Below are 25,856 nucleotides of genomic sequence, written 5' to 3'. Positions count from 1 at the left end.
CATCTTGGAAAAAGTTTACATTTCTTTTTTAACAACAGGCATGTTAAAGAATTAATTCACCTTTAAAATATATATATTTTTAAAAATCCTCTTGTCATTTTAAACCTTTGTGATTTTCAAAAACCATTGGTCCCCATTGACTTCTATTGTATGGACACAAAACCAATGCAAGTCAATGGGGACCAACGGTTTTCTGTTATCAACATTCTTCAAAATATCTTCTTCTGTGTTCTGCAGCAGAAAGAAAGTCATACAGGTTTGAAAAGACAAGAGGGTGTATAAATACTGACAGAAATTTCATTTTGAAGGTGAACTATCGCTTTAAATCTTGAATTACATATGCCTATGGGTTGTTTTTGAGGGACCCCAAACATAAAGAATGAACAGTCTTGACAGATCACAAGACTTGTATGTTTGAATTTACTGTAAAGTTTGTTTATTTCTGGTTTCTCTACAGAGGCGGAGGCTTCTACAGGAGCTGGGAGAACAGAGGATTCCCTACCTTTCACCTACAGACCCTGGATTCCAGGAACTGGTTAGAAATCCTTGTAACATCTCCAAAATACTTCAGTACTTTTCGCAAACATACTCTGATATTGCATAGTAAAAAAGACAGGCTGTTTTTATGTATTTAATATTTGCATATTTATGGTTGATTGTGTTTATACATCGACAGTGGGATTCCAGTTATGCCGGACTGGCTCTACGGCAGTCCAGTTGCCTGCCCGACGGTCTCCACGAGAAGGTTCAGTCTGCTCTGGTCACTTTACATCGCCATGGCTGCCTCCTCAGAGATCTCGTCCGTGTCCGAGATCGCGACGTCTTCACGGCCGTTTCGCGCGCCCTCGTCGGTCAGGCGGGCTACACGTACCGTTATCTGGACACACGTCTCTTCTCCATCCCCTGGCACTGTGAGGGAGAAAACGGACAGAGAGACGAGAAAGAAAAACCGTGCTGTGACTCTGACCTGAGGGACGCTTGCAAAGCATTGTGGGAACTCAATCAGTTTTTTTGTACAGATGTGCAGCGGCAGCAGACAAATGTGAGAGGCGTTAAACGTTCCCACAGTGACACCGAAAACAGTGAAGATGCATCTGGGGAGGGTCCGTGTAAGGAGAATGTTACGGACAGGTTGAAAGAGGAGAAGCAGGAGAATGTGGAGAGGCTTGAGGAGGATCAGGAGGAAGAGGAAGAAGATAGCGGTCAGGGCTGCTCTCATTCCTCACCTCCTTCCTCTATTATGCCACCAGCTCAGACCGGCCTGGTTCAGTTTAACGTTACTCTCATCAACTACATGGACCCAACAGCCATGACGCAACTGAAGGAGGAGCCGTATTACGGCATGGGCAAGATGGCGGTGGGCTGGCATCATGATGAGAACTTGGTGCCTCTCTCACCAGTCGCTGTTTACAGCTATAGCTGCCCTGTAGAGCCAACGAATGAAGGTGAGAGGTCAGACAGTCTTAGTATAGACCAGGGTTTCCCAACAGGGTTCATCATGAGTTTGTGATCAAAATGCAAACAGGAGCATGCTTATTTTGACAACAGTACTACATGGGAGGCAAATGCTGTAATTTATTACATGATATTATCATGAAGATTAAATGATTGAATTAGATGATTTCCAAATAACAACATTTTTATTGATCTGGCAACATTTCTTGAAATCATTGATTACAAATAAATTAGTTTGATTATTTTGGTTCAGCTGATAAAAATGTTGGGAAGCCAGTAATATTTCATGATAATTAAATAATATTGTTAGTTCAGATATCAATGACAATATGTACATAGAAATGCTTGTTGTGAGGCTCAGGCAATCTGCAGCAATATAAAATAATTAAAAATATAAATTAAATATTATGTAAAATAATATAACATTATTATGTAAAATAATATAAAATATAAAAATATTAATAACATGATATTATACCAATAATATTATATATATATACCAAAATAATATAATATATAATAATAATAAATATAATATAATAAAATAAAATCATATAAAATACCAAAAAATAAAAATAATCTGAGATCCAGTTTGGGGAAAAATAAAACGACAATTTGAAGGATAAGTTAGAAAAAAAAAAATTATAGTATTATAATATTGTGTCATAGCTGTGTATGTTGAGCCTCACATGGATGATGCAGGTTCAAATCTGTCCTGCGAAAAATCATAAACCCATTCCCTTTCCTTGTTGTTTTTTAAATTCTTTACTCTATTAGTCTTAAAAAAATCAAAAGCTCAGGATGATATTTGTAGCAATAAAGGATAATATTCCTTCCTAACATACCTTTTAGAACAGTTCATTGTTTTTCATTAACTCACTCAGCTGAGTATGTAAAACTGTTAATATGACACTAGGCAGTGTAAAATCATATTTCACTTGATGGGTTGATTGCACTCATCCAGTCATTGCATGAACTTATACCATGAAGAAGGAACCAGATCTTCCATATTTCACATGAGAAGTTTTTCTACACATCGGTCTCTCTTAATGTCAAGCTAACAGTAACAGCTTAGCAGGCATCTGTGTGTGTGTGTGTCAGTTAGACAGAACAGAGCATGCTGTGCTAACCAGAACCACCTGCCCCACGGGCTCTGTTTCGCCAATCTCTTACTGACCGATTTGACCCTTGACCTCCCCAGAGCCTGCTTCAAACACCGCATGAATGGTCCGTGTGTGTTTTTGTGTGTGAATGTGTCAGTTTGTGTGGAATTATTCCGCAGCTGTTTTTTGGAGGTAAAATTGACCCCTCGGTTCCAGACTTCAGAGAAACTCCCCTGATGGAACGTTTTTGCAGCGCGTACGCACCCTTGCAGAGCATCGCACAAAACGTTGCCTTCACTTTAGAGAAATCGCTATGAAATGCTGCAGACCAGCTGAAACGGATTTGTACTCGGAGGAATTTCACTTTGTACATCTTTTTTTTTGTTGCCGTGTGTGTTAGTATGTGTGCGTGCACGTTGTATTTTTTATTGTCCCTTTGGATAACATCTGTATGTTGTATAGATTCTTATTTCACCTTAGCGCACTTTAAAGGTTACGTGTGTTCTGGAGAATACCTTTGAATAAGGGTTTCACCATGCATGCATCTTTTAACACATCTGTGATGGGTTTCTAGAGTATGTTGGCCGTGCTGCGGCATCCCGATCACAGACTCCTCGCTTGTTCGCTCAAACCCGGCACCAGACGTCACTCCAGCAGGTGAAGTCGCTCTGTGACAAATCTGTCCGACTCTTCATCCAACACTGACTAGATCAAGCTCATTTCCTTTAGAGCAGGCGTTGGTTCGCGCCACTGCGGTTTCTGATCAAATCTTTTCCGCTTTGTGTGTGTGCTGCTGCGTTAGCTGCAGATGGCCCTTTGAGAGCTGTGTCAGAGAGCACAGACTGAAATTAAGTTACTATTTATCCCTGCTGAGCGAAGAGAAAGCCTTGCTCAGGGCTCAGGCTTCCAAGAGCGTTTTAGTATTGATTTCACTGATGGGTGTCGGCCCTGCCCTCTCTGAATTGTGCTCTTATCATTGTTACTTTACCTCAGTCATTTGCTTTTACACTGTATCTCACTTTGGTTCTTGATCATTTGGTGGAAAGGGAAATGGGTTTGTAAGTTAGTATATAAAGTATCTGAAGTGCCTACCAGTAGTGGTCAGTCCTCATTGGAGCAATCTAGCATTACAGGAATAGTTCACCCAAAAATAACAATTCTGTCATGATTTATTTACCCTCATTCAGTTCAAAACCTTTATGTGACTCTTTCTTCTTTGAAAAACAAAAGACCATATCTCGAGAAATGTTTTAGTGGTTTTGTGTTTATGCAATGGAGGTCAATGGGGGCCAGTGTTGTTTGATTAATAACATTCTTCAAAATATCTTCTTCTGTGTTCTGCAGAAGGAAGAAAGTCATAAAGGTTCAGAATAATGTGAGGTTAAGTAAATGATGACATCATTTCAATTTTAGGTGAACTATCCCTTTAAGTGCTTTGCTCAAAAGTACAGTAGTGACAGCCAATGCTCCCTATGAGTCTCTAACCAGCAGGTCAAAGTTCCATTTAGAGAAATGTTTGTTTTCTCTAGCTGTGTTTTTGTATGTTGTGTTTTCAGGAGTGACTGAGAAAGACGGAGAGGGTCAGTGTAAAGACAAAGAGAACAAGACTGAGGGTGGAGGAACGAGTAAAGATGAGGAGGAGAAGGAAGAAGGCGAAGGTTCGAAGAAGGAGGAAGTGGAGAAAGAGAAGACATGTTGGCGAGTTGGACTAAAGGTAGCCTGGGATATTCACACACCAGGCCTGGCCCTGCCTCTGCAGTCTGGAGACTGCTACTATATGACAGGTAGACACACACACACACACACACACACACACACACACACACACACACACACACACACACACACACACACACACACACACTATTCTATTCTGTTCTATTCTACTGTAGTGAAGTTCTATATTCACTGTTTCTGTATTAAACATTACGTTTTTGACATTGTCACAACACATGTGCATGACTCCATGAATGATCATTCCCAACGGATATACACATCACTATGTACATGCTTTTCTACATGTGTATCTCTTTACTCTTGTCTTTGCCCCCACATGTTATTGTGCATTAACAGACAAGAAAACCAAATGTCAATTCACTGTATAAAGCTCTGTGACCCCTGTCTGTGAGTGGGACAGAGACACTCAGTAAATCTGACTTTATTAGTGATGGCTATAACAGACGTCCCCTTTCCTCCAAAACACGCACATGGACAAACTCTCCTCTAAATATCCCATAGAGGACGTCCAATGATCTTGATAGGGACACTGTTTATACTTTCTGATTTCTGTGTACAAGCATGACTAATGCTTTTTCCCTCTGTTCCACACACACACACTTTTATTGTTTCTCTCTGGACGTTTACATCTGTTTGGAATGTCTTTGCAGTGGTTGGGCCTCTTTGTTGTTGGTATTCAGATCTGGTCTAAACTAGACTTTATTTATACCCAACTAATGGCACAGTCACTCTGCGACTTTAAGAAAAGTCAAAGCAATAATTGGTCATATTTGGCTTCCTGAGCATAGGACGGGGGTGAGAGAATGACTGGAAAAGGACTTATAAACTGTTAAAGACACTTTGCCTTTTGGCCAAGTCTGATGTTTGCTGTTGAATTTATCAAAAGCTGCACTTCTGAAGCTACGAGGTCTAAATGGCAGCGCTATGTGACACAAGTTTCAGCTACTGTCGTCTCTGAGATGTGAAGAAAAGCACTCTAACCTTTGAATAAATCAAGGTTCTATTTTAGAGAAAGAAAGAAACAGAGAGGGGGAGAGAGAGAGAAAGAAATTACAATATTTATCTTTGCATCATTCTCTCATCACTGTTGCAGCCCTCCATCCACTAATGCCTGAGACTTCTATGTGCAAATCTAATCAGTGGATTCTCAAAAATGGAATTTGGGGCTGGTTAGCGGGGGAACAATTCGTTGGACCGACACCGGTCCCAGCTGGTAATAAGATTTCCTGTGCTGAATGCTCCAGGGAGAGGACAGACCTAAGGAGAGGTTTTGACCCAATACATTTAAAAGCCTTCTTTAAAGCGAGGACAGCAGCCAGCTGACGAGAAGAGAATAATGATAAATATTTATTAGGGAAATTTGGCCAAATGATTCAGGGTGAGGATGTGACAAAGTCCAGGTTGAGGGATGCCATGTATTATTAGATACAATGCATTTTGAAGTTGGTAAAATGTAACAGGAGAAATGAATTGTCTGGGAAGGAAAAGCATGAGACTGCTATTATACAAATATGTTTACACACTACACTTTGCACTGTCATTGTTTGTCTGAATGGGAATATATAAATTGCTTATTGTTTGTGTGTGTATGTCATTGTGTCTATAGATGATCTTAATCGAACACATCAGCACTGCGTTCTAGCTGGTGACACTGCTAGATTCAGCTCCACACACAGAGTTGCACAGGTGAGAGTCGTCTCCATTGTCCTCTACTCATTACACCTGTTTCCTAATCGAATGTCCTTTACAACCAAAGCACCTTACACAGTGTCTACACCAGACGCGGCGCGGTGCGATGCGACAAAAGACAATAGAACGCATTAGAACCCATTATAATTTTACATTTGGTCCACACGCGACAATCCCATAAGAACAAGCTGTGTCATGTCAAGTCGTGCAGGTCGCGTCCGGTGTAGACACGGTGTTACAGTTCAGGCTGTATTTTATAAGTATGTGCATTATCTGGGGTCTGAACCCGTGACCTTGACGTCGCTAGCACCATGATGTACCAATTGAGCTACAGGAATGGGATAGTCCATCCAAAAATAAAAACTCTGTCATGAATACCCCCCCAGTTGTTCCGAATCTGTATACATTAGATATTTGGAAAAATGACATTTTTGGGACATCATTGACTACCATAGTAGGAACAATTTCAATGGTAGTCAAAGGTGCCCTAGAACCGTTTGCTTTCTTAAAGTCTTCAGAATATCTTCTTTTGTGTTCAACAGAACAAAAAACATATAATAATTTTTCCTATGGTAGTCAATGATGTCCTAGAAATGAACTAACATTTTTCCAAAGTTCCTACGAAATTTATACAGGTTTGAGGGTGAATAAATGATGACAGAATTTTCATTTTTGGGGGGACAATCCCTTTAATGTCCTCTTCTATATCTTCCTCTAACTGGCTTCCATATAAAAACCTTAATGTTATCTGCTTGTTTCTTCAGTGTTGCACAGGTACGCTGGACTACATACAAAAGCGTTGCTCAGAGGCCTTTGAGAACTTGCACACGGATGCTGAGACTAACACCAAGAGCTTGTGTTCTCTCCTTCCCTCCACCCTGCAGCACATCGAGGACATCCACAACGAGGTGTGTGTGTATACGTGAGTGCAGGTGTGTTCGAACCATTGTTACATTGTGTACTCATGACACCAAATCCCTAGCACCTGCCTCAGACCATAACAGATGAGGTTGCTCGAAGGTTTCTTAAAGGTTGTGCTCGGCATTAATTCTTTTGGGCCCTATAGAATAGCTCTTTCATTGACCTGACCATCAGTGCAGCCCTTGTATAGGTCTCGGTTGAACCCGGACTCACCTGGATTACCATTCAGCGCCTTAAAAACCCCCTAAAAATATTAAAGTGCTATAAATACACCCTTGCCCGGGGCGACAGAGTCCCCGGAGGTTACGGACCTCAACACTCTGACCTGATTGAGGCTATTTTGTTGAAATTGCCCACTAGTGCCTGTGTGGGTGTTCCTAAATGATGTATTGTATTATTTATTATTGATACAAGTTTTTCTCGCTGGTCTGGCAGAGCTCTGCGTCTAGCTTCTGTTTAGTGTGTTGGACTGCATGGAGATCAGTGTAGGCAGTCCTTGAAGGGTTTTTGGTGTGTGTGTAAGAGAAGTGTTGTCTAAGCAACCAATATCCACAGTTGTCAAATCTCATTTGTGCACGCACATTTAAACTTGGTTCCTTATGACACATCGCTCTAGGTTTGACATCAATGTTGACCAAACGGCATCACTGACCTCAACATATCAGGTTTAAATGACGTGTTCGTGTGCCCTTGGTTTCGTGCGTGTACGTTATGCATCTATAAACTTTGTATTGTCTGAGCTTATGTGCATACACATGTGACCATGTGTGCATATGTGTAGCTGTGGGTTTACAGAGCAAACAGTACAGACTGCCCTTTATTGATCAAGTCCCAGCGGTGCTTTGGGTAAATTGATTGGTTGAGATGTGCATAAGAGATGTCTAGAAACCTTAACCCATTTGATTTTGTAAATAGCTGTGTTGCTATGCATACAGGTCACCATGGTGAGCATCTGACCACTGCTGTAGCTATGCGTTCATCACCACTTTCAGCTGGATGGTGATGCTGATGAGATAGACAGACAGTTTGACCACCTGTCACAAACCCCTTTTGTTTCCGCCTTTTCCTCTCTTTCACCCCTCCAGCATATGCAGGTGGCATTTAGTCTCAGTACCTCACAGCAGCAGACGGTTTGGCTCTAAATGCCAGTCTCATAGTTTCCAGCTCTGTGCCTGTTGCAGGCCTGCTCCACAGGAAACTGGCCTCCATGTTGGCTCAAAGCGCCCTGCACTGTGTGGGCTTTTAACACAGAAGGACAGACAATCAGCGCGGGGGGGAACGACAGACACAAAAGCGGCTGCTAGCATTTGTAGCCTCCGGCGTCCGTAGAGGGTCTCTCAGTGGTCGGTATTGGTGTGAAGTGAGCGTAGGTTTGAACCAACACAAAGTGTAGCATTTCTTTGAAGGCGGCCATATGTGAAAGTGAACTCTGGGCGTCTGATCTCAGTCCAGCTGAAGATGATCCCGTTCCGGCAAGTTTAAATAGATGCTTAGAAACGGATACCCGACACGGGTATTTATGAAGCATCTAGGAAAACATCAGCTGGGCAGTTTTTCAGTTCTTGGAACAAAGAAACAAGCATGTTTGAACCAAATTTGTACATTTTTAGCACGTATTTTCGGCATGTCAATCAATGTGATCTGTCATGTGATCAGTATGATCCAAATCAAAGTCACTTGATCAGAATCTGAATTGTACAAAATTTTGAAGTCAACAATAATATAGACACGAAGAATAACAAGCAAACAATATATTGCAGTTTTAAAAAAAAATAAGGCTGTAAAACGATTAATAAATCGCATCCAGAATAAAAGTTTGTAATAATATACAAACATAATATACATATGTAATAAACTCAACAAACGGGAAGGAAGGAGGCGGGAACCGGCGAACACTTAAAAACTTTAATCAAAAATGAATAAACAATAAATCCAGCAGTAAAAAGGCCGGCAGCCCCTCACGGACAACTGCCGGCCACACGAACATAAACCTGCCGTTCGTCCTTTTATGCTTCCGATCTCCTCCGTGAGAGATACGAGGCCGAAATAACGCACAGCTGACACTCATTATGAATTGCGTCCCGGCCTTGCTTCCTCCTCCCACGGCTCTCGTCACGCCTCCCTCGTCACATACCCCCATCGCCCCTCACAGGCCGGGGGGTACCCATGAGACTGTGCTTACTCCCCCCCCGGGGGGGCCAGTCTCAACGGCCCCAGCGCCTGGGGGTATGGACAGACGAGACGAGAGAACGGAGACGGAAGCACCATGAACGACAGGGGCGAGAAGGGGAGAGAGGAATTTTGGTCCGGTTCCCCGACACGCTGTTGCTCGGTCCTCAGCCAGCCGAGATGCTCTTCCTCGCGGTGCCATGCGGTGGTACTGGACGCTCGCGCCTCCTCTGCCCCCTGGCGGCCGGCGATGGCTCTTCCGGCTGAGGGCAGCCGGTAGCGAGTCCCCCGCTTCCTGCTCCTCCCCTTTCCGGCAGACGGCAGCAGGCTCCGGCCCACAGCAAGCGGGGCTGACTCTTCCGCTCCCTCCCGGACAATCCCACCTCGACCCAGGGGCGCGGCAGCGAGGCCCTAGTGTCCTGGCGGCCGGTGGTGGCTCCTCCAACTGCGGGCAGCCAGTAGCAGGTCCCCCGCTTCCTGCTCCTCCTCTTTCTGGCGGACGGCAGCAGGCTCCGGCCCACGGCAAGCGGGGCTAACCTCTCCGCTCCCTTTCAGATGGCAGCCAACCCACCTCAACCCAGGCACACGGCAGCGAGCTCTTCGTCCCATCCGGGCACACGCTCCAGCACCACCGCCTCGGGCAGCCGTTGGCGGACATCCCTCGTCCGCGCTACCCGACTCCGCATCACCGCGAGACCCCTCGGGGCGAGGGCTCTTCGACAGCATGTCCAATCCTTCCTCCCGGGTTTCGGCACCACTGTAATAAACTCAACAAACGGGAAGGAAGGAGGCGGGAACCGGTGAACACTTAAACACTTTAATCAAAAATAAATAAACAATAAATCCAGCAGTAAAAAGGCCGGCAGCCCCTCACCGACGACTGCCGGCCACACGAACATAAACAAAACTTAAATGTCCGGGCCCGGTCCTCTCTCGCCGTATTCTCCTGCCGTTCGTCCTTTTATGCTTCCGATCTCCTCCGTGAGAGATAGGAGGCTGGAATGACACACAGCTGACACTCATTATCAATCGCGTCCTGGCCTCGCTTCGTCCTCCCACGGCTCTCGTCACGCCTCCCTCATTACAACATAATATATGTTTGTGTACTGTGCGTATTAATTTTGTGTTAATAATCACATACACATACATGTATACATATTTACATGTATATATTTATATTTATTATTAATTTTTATATTTAATATTTTGCTTAAATATATGCATGTATGTGTATATAAATATAAAATTAATATGCACACTACACAGACATATATTGTGTAAACACAAACTTTTATTCTGGATGCGATTAATCGCGATTAATCATTTGACAGCCTAACTAAAAATATGATGAATCACAATATTATTATTTTGTGTTCCAAAGAACCATCATTACAGGATTTTTTTGTATAATAAATGTGAAAAAAATGTACATAGAATAACATAAATAATATTAGGATAGCCTGAAATCCAACTTTTTCTTTTCAGTGCATCAAAGGCGTTGTATCTTTTTGTTGCTGTTCTGTTGTTGTGTTGTCAGTTTGTGTGTTGTGCGGTTGTAACTCTTAGATAGGGCGCGGAGGTCCCTGTTGTTTAGAGAATGAATTGTGGAGCACTGCTTTGTTTTGCACTTGTGGGATGGCAAATATGAGGTGCTTACATTTAGATTTGGGGCAAGTACACAGATACACACATGCACGTGGCTACAATAAGCATCCTTAGGAGGGTTAACTCATCACTTCAAAAGAGTCAAAGATGAGCAGATTCCCAGAGGAGAAAGACTGAAAGCCTGTGGTGTATTCTGTTGCTCCCTGTAGAGGGAGAGAAAGAGAGATTGATGAGATGAAGAATGAAAGCAATGAAGAAGAATGAAAAGCAGCGGTGAGGAAGAGAGAAAAGTGAAGTGTGTGTAGGTGCTAGAAGGTGTGATGTTTTCGACGTGTGTGATAAATCTTTACTTCTCTCCTGGGTGTCACGTAGCAGCAAACAAAGGGAACAAAGCAACCAACAGGAAAACAGGAAATGCAGATGTCATCATCTCCCTTCCTATTGTGATGACACCGTTATGATCAGCACCAAGCAAAGACGCAGATGTTGAGTACAAGGCAAATAGTGTATGTCTGTGAACAAATAGTTGAAAGGCTTTTTTTTTTGAAAATGTAGTGAAATCATTTAAAGACATTTGTAGTGGTTCTCTCAGTGAATTGGCTAAATCATATTTTGTCTTAAATCTTATGTCAAAATGATTGTTTTAGCGTTAAATTTATTGTTAGGTTTATGTAAAAAATTTTAAAGTATGTAAGCTTGGACATACCTGCAAACTACAGGCAACATCACAGCATCAGGCGCGGATGCGGCAGGAAAAGCGCGTTCTAAACGTCATTTTTGCGCCCATGAAAAGCATTGCTGAAAGGGACGAACGGATAAAGAGAAAATGCCGTTGATATTTATTATTCAGTTCGCCCGTGTTTTCGAAAAGGATATGTTATGAGGGGCAGTTGCCTCCCCCTCGAATTTCCACTTCTAGAGCTCTGCCATTCTAAGGGAGTAAGGCAGTTGGGTGCGATTGATATTCGTCCGAAGTTTCAGTTGCAGAAGCTGTAGTTTACAGATGATATTTCATATTTATTTTAGAGAATCAAGTCGCTTTATAATATTTTAATATATTGTCAGGAGGAGCCGAACGGATTACTTTTGTATTGCTTGTATCTGCTTTTTGAACTTTCTGTTTAATGAAGGGTCTTAATACTTTTTTTTCTATTTGAGCTCTTATAACTCGCATTAATCATGTCCTGCACTTTATCTCTCTTAATAACTCTTTTAACATCAGTCCCGCGCTTTATTTTCTCAATCCTGCATGTTTTAAAAACGAAACGTCAGACGCGCAGGCGCTTTGCTGCCGATGGACACACATCCTTAGACTTAGAAAGGTGCACCTCTCAGAAAACGTAGACAAATAAAGATCATTTTAGATGTTTAATTACAACTTGGAGCATTGGGATCGCGTGACCTATTATGTACCTATTTTTGATGAAAATCTCAAATTCGACCAAAATCCATATTTTCACTTCTTTTTCCTGTAGCTCAAAATTAGACCGTGCGCATTCCATGCCAGCAGCACGGGTCTCATTTGCGTATAAGCTTCACTTCGATCATATTATTAGCTGCTGCTCCATAGATGTCATGTGGTGCACTTGAAATAAATACATTTTGACCAGCAAATTGTGGCCGGTGTGACAACCCAACAAGCCCCCCCCCCCCATCCTCCCCGTTTTTCACCTCTTCCGAGTTTGCAGGTCTGCTTGTAGGTCCTCACTATAGCTTCAAACGTATGTGTCCATGTAAAAGTGTTTGAGAGATCATTTGCATTTGTTTTGTTAAATCATTTTTGTTGTTCTGGTTTGCATGTGCGTTCTGCATCCGTTGTCCTCTAAAAGCATGCACATCTACCTGTGTTTTCTTGTTAGCGTGACCTTAACATGGGTGTTTAGTTTGGAAAATCACTCCCAGCACCCCATGAAAATGTCCTTCCCCGGTCTCTCTACCTCACTTACTTCAGGTGACCAACTGCTGCTCTGTTCTGCTACTAAATTGCTCACTGATGGATGGATAGAGTTTGATAAATGGATGGACGTCTGCACTGGTGTTGTTTCACAGTGTGCTGATACAATACAGTACACAGGGGCCAGAGAGTGGGATAGTGAAGAATGACTAGAGCAGAAAACATTTTTGTCCGACAACCACATTTTACAGACTATCAAACATACTCCACTGCTGTTTTCGTTGTAGCTGGTGTTAAGTAAATGTCAGCTGCTTGCTTTAGGTTGACCTCTTGCTCAAGGACTAGACTGGACAAAAAGACTTTCAGACTGTGTTTTCTTGTTTATAACCAAGAATGTCAACAGCTCAGTGTCTGTAATGCAGGTTCAGTACACCTGACCTAAAAGCGTATATATTTTTCTTTTCATGTTTTAACCAAACATGACCGTAGGCATGTGTGTGTAGTTTTTATTATGGTTTGTAGTTTTTTCCTTTTAAATAAATTATTTGGGATTATTAAGGGATGTAGAATAAGTTAATGCAGAATGCATTAATATGTGCTTTATACATATTAACATACATATTGGTTATATCACTAAGCAAGTAGTTAGTGATGAAATTGTGTACCTTAATATAAAGTGTAACCTATTATTCTTATGTTGACACTACAATTCTGTGATTCAAATGGCTTATTTGTTTAAGCTATGGCCTTTGTTTTACATATGTGACCCTGGATCACAAAACCGGTCTTAAGTAGCACGGGAACATTTTTAGTAAAAGACAAAAATACATTGTGTGGGTCAAAATTATCGATTTTTCTTTTATGCCAAAAATCATTAGGATATTAAGTAAAGATCATGTTCCATGAAGATATTTTATCAATTTCCTACCTTAAATATATAAAAACTTTATTTTTGTGAGTGGATGGTCTGCCACAGTGCCCCTGATTAACAACTTCAAAGGCAATTTTCTCAATATTTTGATTTTTTTGCGCTCTCAGATTCCTGAGTTTTAAACGGTTGTATCTCAGCCAGATATTGTCGTATTCTAACAACTCATATATCTATAGAACGTTTATTTATTCAGTTTTCAGATTATGTAAAAATCTCATTTTCAAAAAATTGACCCATTAAGGTTTTGTTGTCCAGGGTCACATATTATTTTACGAAGGCTCTTTAAATTGATAAGTTGCCAACACGTGACCTGCGTCAAAATATACAATGTTTTAATGTTTTTTTTGTGCTTTTATTGCAATAAGACATTCTCTCTTAGGGTTGCCTTTCTTAATTTTAATTTTGCATTGAAAATCAATTAAATCTTTCAGTGACAGACCTTTTCAATTTTTATTAATTTACATACGGTGGTCGGTTTAATTTTAACCTTGAATTGAATGATCTTGAATAAATCTTGAACAAAAATATTAAACGTTTTTTTTTATTGTTAATATTTCAGAAATAAAGATGTTATTTCAATTTCAGTTTCATTTTGTTGATGTACTGTGATACAATTGTAATTGTGAACCAGGTATTGTGCATTGTATTAAATCGTGAGCTGGCTTATTTTTACAATTCTATGTGGTACCACTAGTGGCGTGGAAGTTGCACACTGCAGCTTTAACAAGCTGATCCTCTGTTGTTCATCAGGTGGAGTTTGAGTGGCTGAGGCAGTACTGGTTCCAGGGCCGACGTTACGCTCGATTCTGCAGCTGGTGGACAAAACCTATGGAACAGCTGGAGAAAGACTGGAAAGAGATGGAGAGAATGGTAAGAATGATAAAGTGAGATGTAAACAGGACTGCACAATCAGCACCCAGAATCAGAATGCCCATCATTCAAAGTTCTACGCATCCGCTGCCCCTTACAAAACATTTTGGTTTATTCAATTGCTTATTGGTAGCTAAAGTGTAGAACTATCAGCACTGTTAAACATATTTCCACACATTTCTGCATATTCTACCCAACCCCATCTTAAACAAAAACAAAAACGGTCCACATTTTGTGTATTGCTATCCATGAGAAAAATATAAGGAAGTTTTGGAATCCGTTTTTATATCAAAGAAAATAACCTTTTGCCTTATGGACAACATCAAAAGTTCCACATTTCTATAATCACCTCTTTATAATACATAGATTCTTCACATATCTTGTGCAGTGTTACTGTTCCCATAATAATCCTGCTGCCTTTAGATGAGCCCTGTATGCAGAGCTCTGTCATCTCTCAGTAATTTACCAAATTTAAGCCTGTGTTAGAAAGGATGCACAGAGGTCATTTATACCTTTAACTCTCACCCACTGATCAGTCCTGGCAGATTGAGACACGTTTGATCCATATGTGTGTATGTGCTCTGCTCTCAGTGCTGTAGCTTGTTTCAGTAGGGGGCACTGTTGCATCATCGTAGTCTCTCTTTCTCTCTCTGAGCAGTAATCACATCTAATGTGCTGCTGGGGCTAAGAACGGGCTCTTGAGCCCGCAGTGTGTGTTTGTGTGCGTAGCAGGGAGACTAGTCTGTCTTAGTCTCACTGTGAGATACTAATTCTCCTTTCGTCCAGAGACACGGTTTACGAACTTTGATATCCACCAAACGTACATGTGTCATTGTTGTGTACTTTTTAACAAATAATGTATGTTATTTAAATATATCATTTTATTATATAATCGATGCATTTCTATTTTCGTTTTTTAAAGAATGTATTTCAAAATATGTTAATTACATTATAGCATGCATTTTTATTTTCATTTCATGAGTGCAGCGTTGTTTTTTGGTCAAGTGTATTTTTTAAATAAACATAATAAAAATAGGATTTATGCATATATTTTAATGAACACACTGTATGTATTTGTATATCAGTTTTTCATTTGAATAAGAACAAAAATAATTAAAGGAGCACTTAAATTTATAGCATATAATGAAATATTTATTTAAACATTAAAGGCACAAGGAGAGAGAAATTCGAACCAACTTATTTTTTCAGTATTTATTCTTAAAGCATCCAAGGTTATACTTTTTTTTTCTCTCAAAAAAATGGTGTGTCTTTTTTAGGCTTTTTTTCTACTCAATTTTCTTTCCTTGTTTTTAAATTTGTGGGTGCATTACATTTACCTCGATGATCAATCCGTTTTCTGCATTTTATAAGTTGCTTAGAGAATTCACAGGATTTGTTAGAGGTTGAATAAATCTCTCATGAATGCGAAAGCGCTTAGGCAATAAATATTCATTTGAATTCCTAATATCTGATATTTTCATGCCTGATTTAAATTCATTTAAGTATGGCAGAGTGTTTGTATTTCTTTAACAGACAGTCATGGCATTTAACAGAGACACGCGTTTATCTCCATTCTTGGGAATAGTCTCCTTCACCTTCCCGCGCTTGTCTTGATTTCAGCAGTCTGAGCAGGTCTGGGCTTTTGCTGGTCCATGTATTTCTCCGTGTGTTCACCCTCTTCCTGCTGTTTATTAAAACCGTTCCTTTCCCGTGGGGGTTTCTCTCTTTCGTTTTCCTTCTCTCTCTTTTCTTGTCTCTCTCTCTCTTGCTCTTCAGGCTGTTGTGATGCAAATTTTCACCCCTCCATTTGAATGACATCCTGATAAAACAACTCTGTGTGTGTGTGTTTCTCCCTCTCTTTCTGTCTCAAACCTGTACCTCATGAATTAATGTGAACTGCTTAATGGAAGCAGCGTCGAAAATATGGCGGCAAATAGAAAAGAAGAAAGAAAAGAGAAGAGATGGGTGATGGATAGACATTTAAATGTGCCTAGTTTTTGCTCGTGATAAGATGAGGTAAATGTTATCAAACATCAGGTCTCAGGCCCCTCTCCTCAATTTCTCCACACACACACACACGCACGCACGTACGCGCGCACACACACTGGCTGAGTGTCTGGTCCCTACAGGAAAGCTATCGTACTTCTCATACACCACTGACATTTATTTAGTTTTTAACAATGACACACACTCTCTCTGTGTGTCTTTCCATCGTGGTACAGGTCTGCTAGTCTGTTATGCAAAATATTTTTAAATACTGTCCAGGCATTTTTAAAAATTGTTTGCTTTGGATTTCTGTGCATGGGGCTGCAAGAGGAGCAGGAGACAGTGTGTTGACTGTCTGTGTGTGCTGATGCTTTAGCTCTAATTTGTCACTTTTTTCCACTTCTGTCGCTCAGAGCAACACATCAAAAAGCCTTTCTCCCTGTGTCTGTGTTCCCTTTTCTTTGTTTAGCTCCTTTTTGGCAGTTTATGCCATTATTTGAAGCCTGTGTAAAACGGCGGTATCTGTGTTTATGCGCTCGACAGATAAATCAATTGAGTTATTTACAGATTTAATTGTTGGTCAGTATACAGCTCTGCACTATGTAAAGTGGCCATTGCATGGGGTGTTGCTTTTTTACAGCATCACATGCCACAAGCATTTCATTTTTAAAATGCAGTGTTTACGGTATAAAATATAATTTTTTTAAAAAATTAAAGCAATTTTAAAATTCTCAAGATCTTTACTTGTGATGTGTTGTGCTGGTTTTGAATGAAAGCATGTGACTGTACAGAATGATACACCATAGTGAGCGTCATCGTATGAAGTGTTCATGCACACACTGCAATGATGATTTAAACTGTATAGGGTAATAAAATGTTGTAACCAATCACAAAACAAAACTAGGCCCTCACGTGTTTGTGTTATAAACATTTTCTTTTTGAAAATGTATTTATTTTTTGTATTTTTGATCAGTCGTTTCTATTGCTTATAAGTACTCAAATACTTGTGTTCAACTACTGGGTAGTTGACAACTTTACCGTTAATGTGTCCTATGGTGTGACAGCAAAATAATAATAAAAAAAACAATAATTATAAATGTAAATACCAATGCTTTCAAATAATATGTTAACCGTATGTTTTCAACATTTTTGCTGTCACACCATAGGACACATGTACAGTATATTTGTCAACTACCCGTGTAAAATACTGTATCTTTTTTTCCATTTCAGCGGTGGCCTGTTTATTTGTGTGTGTAGGGCTGTCCACAATGACCATTTCATAATTTCATCCTCTCCGTCCGATGAAAGAAAGAGAGCGAGAGAAAGCGAGCAATCATGACTGCAGGGGTCACCATTGATATCTGATTACGTTATTGACCCGGCGTGTGTGTGTGGCAGACAGGAAGGTAAAGACCTCTCTCCCCTGCGAGAGACGCAGGCAGAGAGTGAGGGTCAATGTAAATGTTATTGCAGTGTGAGCTCATTTGATCAAAGCCACTGAAAGGTTAAGCGAATCCAATCTGGTTTAGTGTGTCTGAGGGCAGGGGGTGTATATGTGTGGCTGTGGAGAGAGGCAGACGCAGTGAGGGGATTATCGCATAGCTGCGTGGTGAAACGCTGGATGCGGTGTGGAGCGCTTCTCTCTGTCTCTAATGCGTTTAGACAGCAATTGGCCTTAATAACCTTTATTGACTTGAGTAGGTCAGTGCCAAGGATCTAATTATTCAAGTGTATCAATTTCATCTAGTTTCGAGCTGCCTCGTTCTGATAATTATTTTAAGGTCGACCGGGGCAATTAATCTCTATTCACTTATTTGATGAGTTTGTAAAACATTATAAATGTAATGGCTCTGCTGCACGTTTTCATCTTAAATAATAATATTTCAGAATGCCGTTCCAGGCTGCCGGCATTTCAGAGCTGCTGAGGTTTTTTTCTTTGGGTTATTATTTTTGAAAATCTGTGCATGTCGGGACAGCGTTTTACTGTCGTTCTCTGTGATCAATTGGATACCAGAGAATATGCAGCTTTTGGCAGTTACAGCCGGAATCCCACACGGAGCAATTTAGCCTTTATTCTTTTTGTGGTGTAATAATAAAAATATGCACATAGAATAAAAATAATAGCATTTATAGCTTCATGTTTTACGTGTAGTTTTTTAACCACCCATCTGCAGTGCGAGTGTGCGACTGCTAGTTTTTGAAAATCAAGGCAGCGTCACGCATTGTCTTTTTTCCCCCTTTGGAGACATTTCTCTCTCTCCTTTAATTTCTCAGAATAGAGGAACAGTTGTCTCCTGTCAGAACAGAACGAATCTTGCTTTAATCCCCGATCTGTTTACCTGTGTTTCTCCTTCGGTTCATCTGCTTAAACAACGGAGCAGTAATTACCCTCCCAATTTCTCTTATTACACTTATAAACGCTAAATAAAGCAGCTTCTAATAAATTTCACAGCAAGGGATGGTTTTTACTGGAGAATGAAAAAAAGGGGAAGAAAAGAGGCAGGAAAAAGGGGGGAGAGCAGAGAAACGGTGTACAGTAGATTTTGCGGGCAAAAGGTATTTATGATTCCCTTTGAAGTCCTTATTGAACAGGGTAAACTGAATTTTAGCAGGCCGTGATACTGGGGAGGGTAAATACTTAAACCCCTTTAGAGAATTTCATGCGCTGATATGCCACTTGCAGGCTGTGTGTTTGTGAACGAATGTTTGTGTTTTCTACCTACAGGGAGAGAGTAGCCACTAGCTTTGTACCTGCATACAGAATGTTTTTTAGAGATTCTCTGGGCAGCCGGGCAGAAAGACTGATGTGTGTGCGTGTGTGTATACTGTTTAGTTTTTTTGGTCCATGTTTGGAATCTCTTGGATGATATATAGCTAGACATTTTTTATAGTACAGTACACAGAGATCTAACACAAACATTCCATTGTAACAATGCTAGTAATACATTTGAGTTTTTCTTTTAAATGGTTAAAACATATGTGCTTTTGAGGAATAACTACTCACTGAATTTAACACAGTTCGCCAGGTCAATTCTCTGAATGCTGAAAGTTTTGTTTGGGGTACTTAGCAAGTATAGTAGACATCAAAACATAAAACGGTATTCTATTGTGGTTTCAAAGTAGAAATCTATATAAATAAACATTATTTATTGGTTTTACATTTTCTGTACATTTGTAAACATGTTCAGTTAAGTTATTATTTCAGTTATCTGACTTTTTTTGTCAGTTCGGTTTATTGTGGTTTCATTGATTTTGTTTGTCATCTCCTAAACAGCACATTCTCTTGCGTTCACACTTCTACCGACTTTGTCGCTGTGTGTCGCCCGTCTCTTTCTATGAAATCACTAAGAGGCGTTCCTACTTCTGGTTGCCCTGGTAACGGTTATAAACAGTCATCCAGTAAAATGACGTGCGCTCCACTGTCTTCACTCCCAGTGGTAGTTGCTCCTGCAAGTTGCTTTTCATTTTAATAAAGTTGAACTTTTCTTCATTTTGTTGCGTCACTTGACACGCCCACTTCTTTTCGCCAATGGTCACTGTCGCTTGTGTTGCTGGAAGTCAGAGTAAATTTGGCTTCACGAGACTGCATGTTATTTAAAGCTTATTGTCATATTGCTTGTGCTTACCAAAATGATTGTTTCTTATTTTACAACATCCCTAATGTTTTTAGCAATATTGTTTATTATGTATTAAATTTAGAAACTTCTTTGTTTTGTCCCATAATTGTGTATTATTAGTACAGACACATGTAGACGGCTGAGTGCTGTACTGATGGTGTTGCTCGTAACTCTCCGCAAGCTGGAGCAGACGTCTCTGACAGCAGCTGAACTCTTTGAAGTGGAGTTTTATTTTTCTTAGAAAACCAATAAGTGCTTTACAATGCCTGATCTGTCTTATCTCCCGAAACCCTCTTCGCGCACTCGATTTATTTAGCGCTTTCCTTATTTATTTATTTACTCAGCAGTTTATTCGGGCTTGCTGCTTGATCAACGAGATAAGACTGAAGACAAAGAGAATAAGATGTGGATTTACAGGCCATGACTGATTAATCACTGCTGGGGTTAACACACACAACAAACACTGCACATGCTCCATGCATCACACAGGAACACACAAAATCACCTGCCAGTCAGGTGGAGCCTAACCTGCTTTAGACATGTCTTTCTCTCTTTTGGTCTCATGTGTCTTTCTCTTCTCTCTCCTCCGTCTTTTAATTCCTCACCAGGTTGGCTATCGTGTTGGGGCTCTTAACTAAGTTAAGCCACGGTTCAGAACAATAAGGGGAAGAATGGGCGATCCTGATGGCAAGCCACGGAAAAATTGTAGGATTGGCTTGAGAAATCCTAAAGAAAGGGAGAAATTATGAAGATCTCACAGATAATTTGAGAGGTTTTAGAAAGAGGCAGGTGAGGTAGAGAAAGAGAGGATGATGTAAAGAGAGAGTGAAAGCTCAGCGTGTGAGTTGCGCAGGAGTGCAGTCTGGTGGCTGATGCATACTCAGAAGTTGCAGTCTTTTTGTTTGTTTTTGTGTTTGTTTGTTTGTTTGTTTGTTTGTTTGTTTGTGTATGGACAGAAGTTGAGAGTAAGGGATGGCACTCTTGCTGAGATGAATAGACACAGATGTGTTTGATAGTAAACATACTCTCTCTCTTTCTCTCTCTCCAAAGGGAAATGCTCCTGTAGAAATCTGTTATGATCCTATTGCTTTCAACTTTCTCTTCCGCTCTCTGTCTCTCTCGTAGAGGTTCTGTGGAAAATGACGAATGGTTTTGTGACTATATTCATCTTTCGCTAAAACACTAGACCAGACCACAAGAAAGTAAAAAAGAGAGCATTTTATTGGCAAGGACAGTTGAAGTGGTAGCAGATTGGTCCTGAGAGAGAACGACAACCGATCCTCATAGAAAAGCTGTGGAATATTGGGAAGTTACATCAAGAAAGTTGGAATATACTGTATCTTATTGGGATGGCTGTTTGTTACAGTATGTGTGCTGTTGCCGGCTAGGAAGTTGTGACATTATAGTTGTGTCATTATTTTCAGAATAAACCAAGTTTGTTCGAGTCAGAAAAGCATCATAATAACACTTTCTCCAAATAAGAGATGATTAACCAGTCTGCTTTGCCTTAGCCAAGACTATATTCACAATATAGAACAGCCTTTTGTATCTTACTTTACAATCCATGATGTATACATGCTTGCTAGACATTGTTACTTATAACAACAACTAATCCTTTATATTTGTGTTGCAAACTGGTTAAGAGTAATAAACCCATCTTTTATTTTTCGCCTGTCTGATCTGTAATGCTATTCTCCGTTCCTTCTAACGTGATACTGATTGTGAGTGCCTATTTGTATCTGTCTACCCACTTATATTATTCTTACATGTCATACCAAATGACTGCTGCACATATTTCTTAAGGCGTTCTCGCTGGGGGTATTAAGCTATCAGAGTTTGGAAAGAAAATTATTTTGTTACACTTACTCATATATAACTAATGCACTGGAAAAATGTGTCCTGCTATACAAGAGCCCCCGGGCTTCCCAGAACCACTGATGCATATTACTTCATTCACTTCACTTCTGATATTTTTAGCTTTTAGATGACATATAAATTACACAACACTGTCTCCCGTAACATCGTAAGCTGCAGTCAGAACAGCTTGGGTTAGGTTTCGTTGTTTTAGCAGCGAGCCAATGCTAAATACTTTATCAAAACCGTTATACCAAATGTCACTTTTCAACCACCGTCGAAAAAAAAGACACGTAATGAAAATGGCTTCAGGTCTGCCTGATGGTAATCTTTGCGTGGAGTTCACATTCTTTTAATGGTGAAAATGAATCTGTGTGGATTGAGGGGAGAGTGAGGTTTTGGCCTTCCTCCCACTGCCAAAAGCTTTCACTGGCAGAAGAAAAGTGGGTACAAGATTGTAATCTGTAATCTCTAATCAGCAGGCAGATCCAGAAGGTGATGGAGGTGGAGAGAGATGGGTATACATGTGTTTGTGTACAGGAGAGCAGAAGTGAGTCAGAGAGAAAGTGATACTTTGAGGAGACAGCAGTGATGTTTTTAGGAGATGGATGTTGTATCAGAACCTTTTACACAGTTGCTAACTGTTACAGGAGCAAATTTTGGTGGTACCACTGTACATTGATTGTAATACACTAAAACGTTATACCATTGATACTGAATGATTAACCCACTCATGTTCTGTGGTATGTTACCTCAAAGGATACCACGTTACATGTTAGGCGGGGTCAGATTTTTTACTATAGATGGTTTCAAAGCAAAAACGGAACCAAACGTTACTGTGCATGCGCTCTTTTGTGGCTCTCTGTAGATTATTCCTGAAAACAAGTAAAAGAAATAACCAGTAAATTACATTAGCTAGAAAATTATGTCTAGCCAATATTATTTTGGGTTAACAGTAGAATAACCGTTACTTGGCTAAACTTAGTTACACGACCTATTCAACAAATTGTTTATTTGATCAAATTAACGTACAATAAAATTCAACAAATTGTTTATTTGATTAAATTAATATACAATAAAATTAAACAAACTGTTTATTTAATACAATTATTATACAATAAAGTATTAACATAACTTAATATTTATAAATATTAAATAAAATATAAATAGTTATATTATTTGCCAGACCGATAAACAAATATAAACCGGAAGTTAACTTCGTGCTTGGCGCGTTCATCTGATGAAACCGCCTATATGGTTATTGTGGCCAAAAGAAGAACAATAACGATTTTATTGCAATATCTGTTGACATTTTTTAATACAGTAAATGCTGCTTTCAAATTCATCAAGAATTTGTTTTTTCTCTTTGTTTGGGGGTCAATGATAGTCAAAATACAAGTGTAGGACGGCGAAGAGAGAGTTTGTAAACATTTAGTCTCTTAATGCAAAATATTAAATGGATGCCAAAGTTTTTAGGAAATTAGCATAAGTGTTGTATTAACACAATATTGATAATCATGTTTTTTATATCACGGTTATTGAAAATACCGGTTTATTGTGACACTTATGAAAACTATTAACTATAGTAACCAAAGTTTTTGGCTTTTATTTTGTAAAATCATAGTTTTAATTATAATATATATATGTAATATTATACAGTTTGTATTTTGTTTAACATTTGCAGTAAAACTATGGTTATACAAATAGTAATCTGTGAATAAAACACGATTACTACACATTTCCTGGAATGTTTTCTATAGTGATCTATGAAATGCATGAAATACCACAGTACTTTTTTAATGAACTATATATTGTTAACTAATGCTAACTAATGTTTTTTTACTTGCAGTTGATGTGCTTGAACTCTTGAGTGGATTTGCTTTATTACCTTTGTCTCCGAGGCAGAAATCTCCATCTAATTTTCATTCTGAACCTAATATATCATTACTTGTATATCATTGAACCCATAACCCTCTCCTAATTTGCTCTGTGCGACAGAAACAGGATTGTGGTATTGTGAGATGTTATTGAGAGCTTTTGGTGTCCAACTGCCTTTTTAAAACTCAGTTTTTCTTTCACCTACGAGGGAGCGAGGGAGGAGAGACCAACAGAGAAATAAAATCACAAAGCTTTTAGGTTTTGCCTCATTAGCTCAAGCAAAAAGCATATGTCCAGTTGTCTCTGGCTAGAAGAGCTCGAATCCCCAGCACAAAAGCCCGCTACCCACAGCGATGGTCCACAATACCTTTAAACACTCTCACTTGTTGCGTCAGGCTCTTCAGCAGCTGGGTTTCTATTGTCCGTCCATTGCTGTGATGTTGCGGACACATTTTTCTAATGTTTTACACTTCGTATAATCCATTCTCTCAGCGTGCTGGCTCTGAGGGGAGAGGTAATTGATGAGCCTCAGTGCTTGGAGGGTCAATGTGGCTGAAAGGCCAAGCTCTCAATCTCTCTGTCACACACACACACACACACACACACACACACGCACACACACACACACAAACACGTATATAAGCAATGAAATTCATTTAAAGGCGGTGGAGGTATCATCTACATACCTGCAAACTCGCCGCTTTTAGGTGAAATTTGCCGTTATGAATCACCTCTGGGGATCAAAACAGCTATTTTATGAGGGGCAGTTGCCTCCCTTTGGAATTTCTACTTCTAGAGCTCTGCCATTCTAAGGGAGTAAGGCACTTGGGTGCGATTGATATTCGTCCGAAGTTTCAGTCGAAGAAGCTGTAGTTTACAGGTGATATTTAATATTTATTTTAGAGACCGCTTTAGAGACCGCTTATATATTAATATATCGTCAGGAGCTGCTCGGATTACTTTTGTATTGCTTGTATTTGCTTTTTGAACTTTCTGTTTTATGAAAGGTCTTAATAACATTTTTTTTTTAACTAGCATCAATCATGTCCTGCACTTTATCCCTCTTAATAACTCTTTTAACATCAGTCCCGCACTTTATTTTTTCAATCCTGCATGTTTTAAAACTGAAACGTCAGACGCGCAAGTGCTTTGCTTCCGATGGACACGCATCCTTTGTATTAGGAAAGACTTAGGAAGGTGCACCTCTTAGAAAATGTAGACAAATAAAGATAACTTTAGATGTTTCATTACAACTTGGAGCATTGGGATCGCGAGACGAGGGCAATGCACTTATTTTTTATGAAAATCTCAAATTCGACCAAAATCCATAATTTCAATTTTTTTTTCCTGTAGATCAAAATTAGACTGTGCGCATTCCGACTCATTATGCCAACAGCATGGGTCTCATTTGCGTATAAGCTTCACCTTGGTCATACGTCATGTGACTAGCTGCTGCACCTGCTAAGTGTCATGTGGAGAACTTGAAAAACTTGTGCAGGCCAAAAGACTGAAGAAAAAAATGTTGACCAGCAAATTGTGGCTGGTGTGACAGTTTTTTTTAAATTGAAGCAAATATTGTCTTTTTTTTGTCAGAGTTGGCCAGAATTCATCATTTATATGTTAAAATGACAAAAATAATTTATGGTGAAGATGCCCTCAGACCCATCGCACTGCACACAATAACACAATACCCACCACAACCCATCCCAACCAACACCCCCATCCCCCCCCCCCCTGTCGTATGGATGTAACCTTTTTCACCTCATCCGAGTTAGCAGGTCTGTTAATACTTTTTGGAGCGACAACATACTTGTTGAGAAACACTTGATATAAATGCTAAAAAGCGAACTTCAACTTAACAAACCGACTATGATGTAAATGCACACATAGACCCTTTCTGTACTTCCTGTTTGCCAGACACATTATCTGTGTGTTCTGTCTGTTTCACAAGTAGATCAAAGTCTAGCTGTGTAACAATTGTGTGTGTCTGCTTGTTAAGCCAATATACTGTAAGTGTTCTATAGATTGCCCGCTGCCTCTTTTGTGTGCTCATGTCATGTATTATGTCAGCGTTTCCTGTCTGACACCAGCTCTTCAGGGTTCTGCAAATATGCTGATGTTTGGATGGCCCTTTGGCTATTGGTCGA

General features: G+C 39.9%; 1 protein-coding gene across 1 annotated transcript in view; it reads left to right on the top strand.

The window, feature by feature from the left end:
- fto (FTO alpha-ketoglutarate dependent dioxygenase) overlaps positions 1 to 25,856 on the top strand; it is a 133,695-nt gene that overhangs the window by 28,051 nt on the left and 79,788 nt on the right. Inside the window, exons 2-7 of the mRNA XM_057337847.1 lie at positions 458 to 535; positions 677 to 1,445; positions 4,115 to 4,342; positions 5,902 to 5,981; positions 6,749 to 6,892; positions 14,255 to 14,374. Coding sequence (XP_057193830.1) covers positions 458 to 535; positions 677 to 1,445; positions 4,115 to 4,342; positions 5,902 to 5,981; positions 6,749 to 6,892; positions 14,255 to 14,374 — 1,419 coding nt within the window. The remainder of the gene's footprint in view (positions 1 to 457; positions 536 to 676; positions 1,446 to 4,114; positions 4,343 to 5,901; positions 5,982 to 6,748; positions 6,893 to 14,254; positions 14,375 to 25,856) is intronic.

Source organism: Triplophysa rosa, linkage group LG1 (genome assembly GCF_024868665.1).
Source record: "Triplophysa rosa linkage group LG1, Trosa_1v2, whole genome shotgun sequence".
Lineage (NCBI taxonomy): Eukaryota > Metazoa > Chordata > Actinopteri > Cypriniformes > Nemacheilidae > Triplophysa > Triplophysa rosa.
The sequence above is the reverse complement of the archived record's forward strand: the minus strand, read 5'-3'. Positions and strand labels throughout refer to the sequence as shown.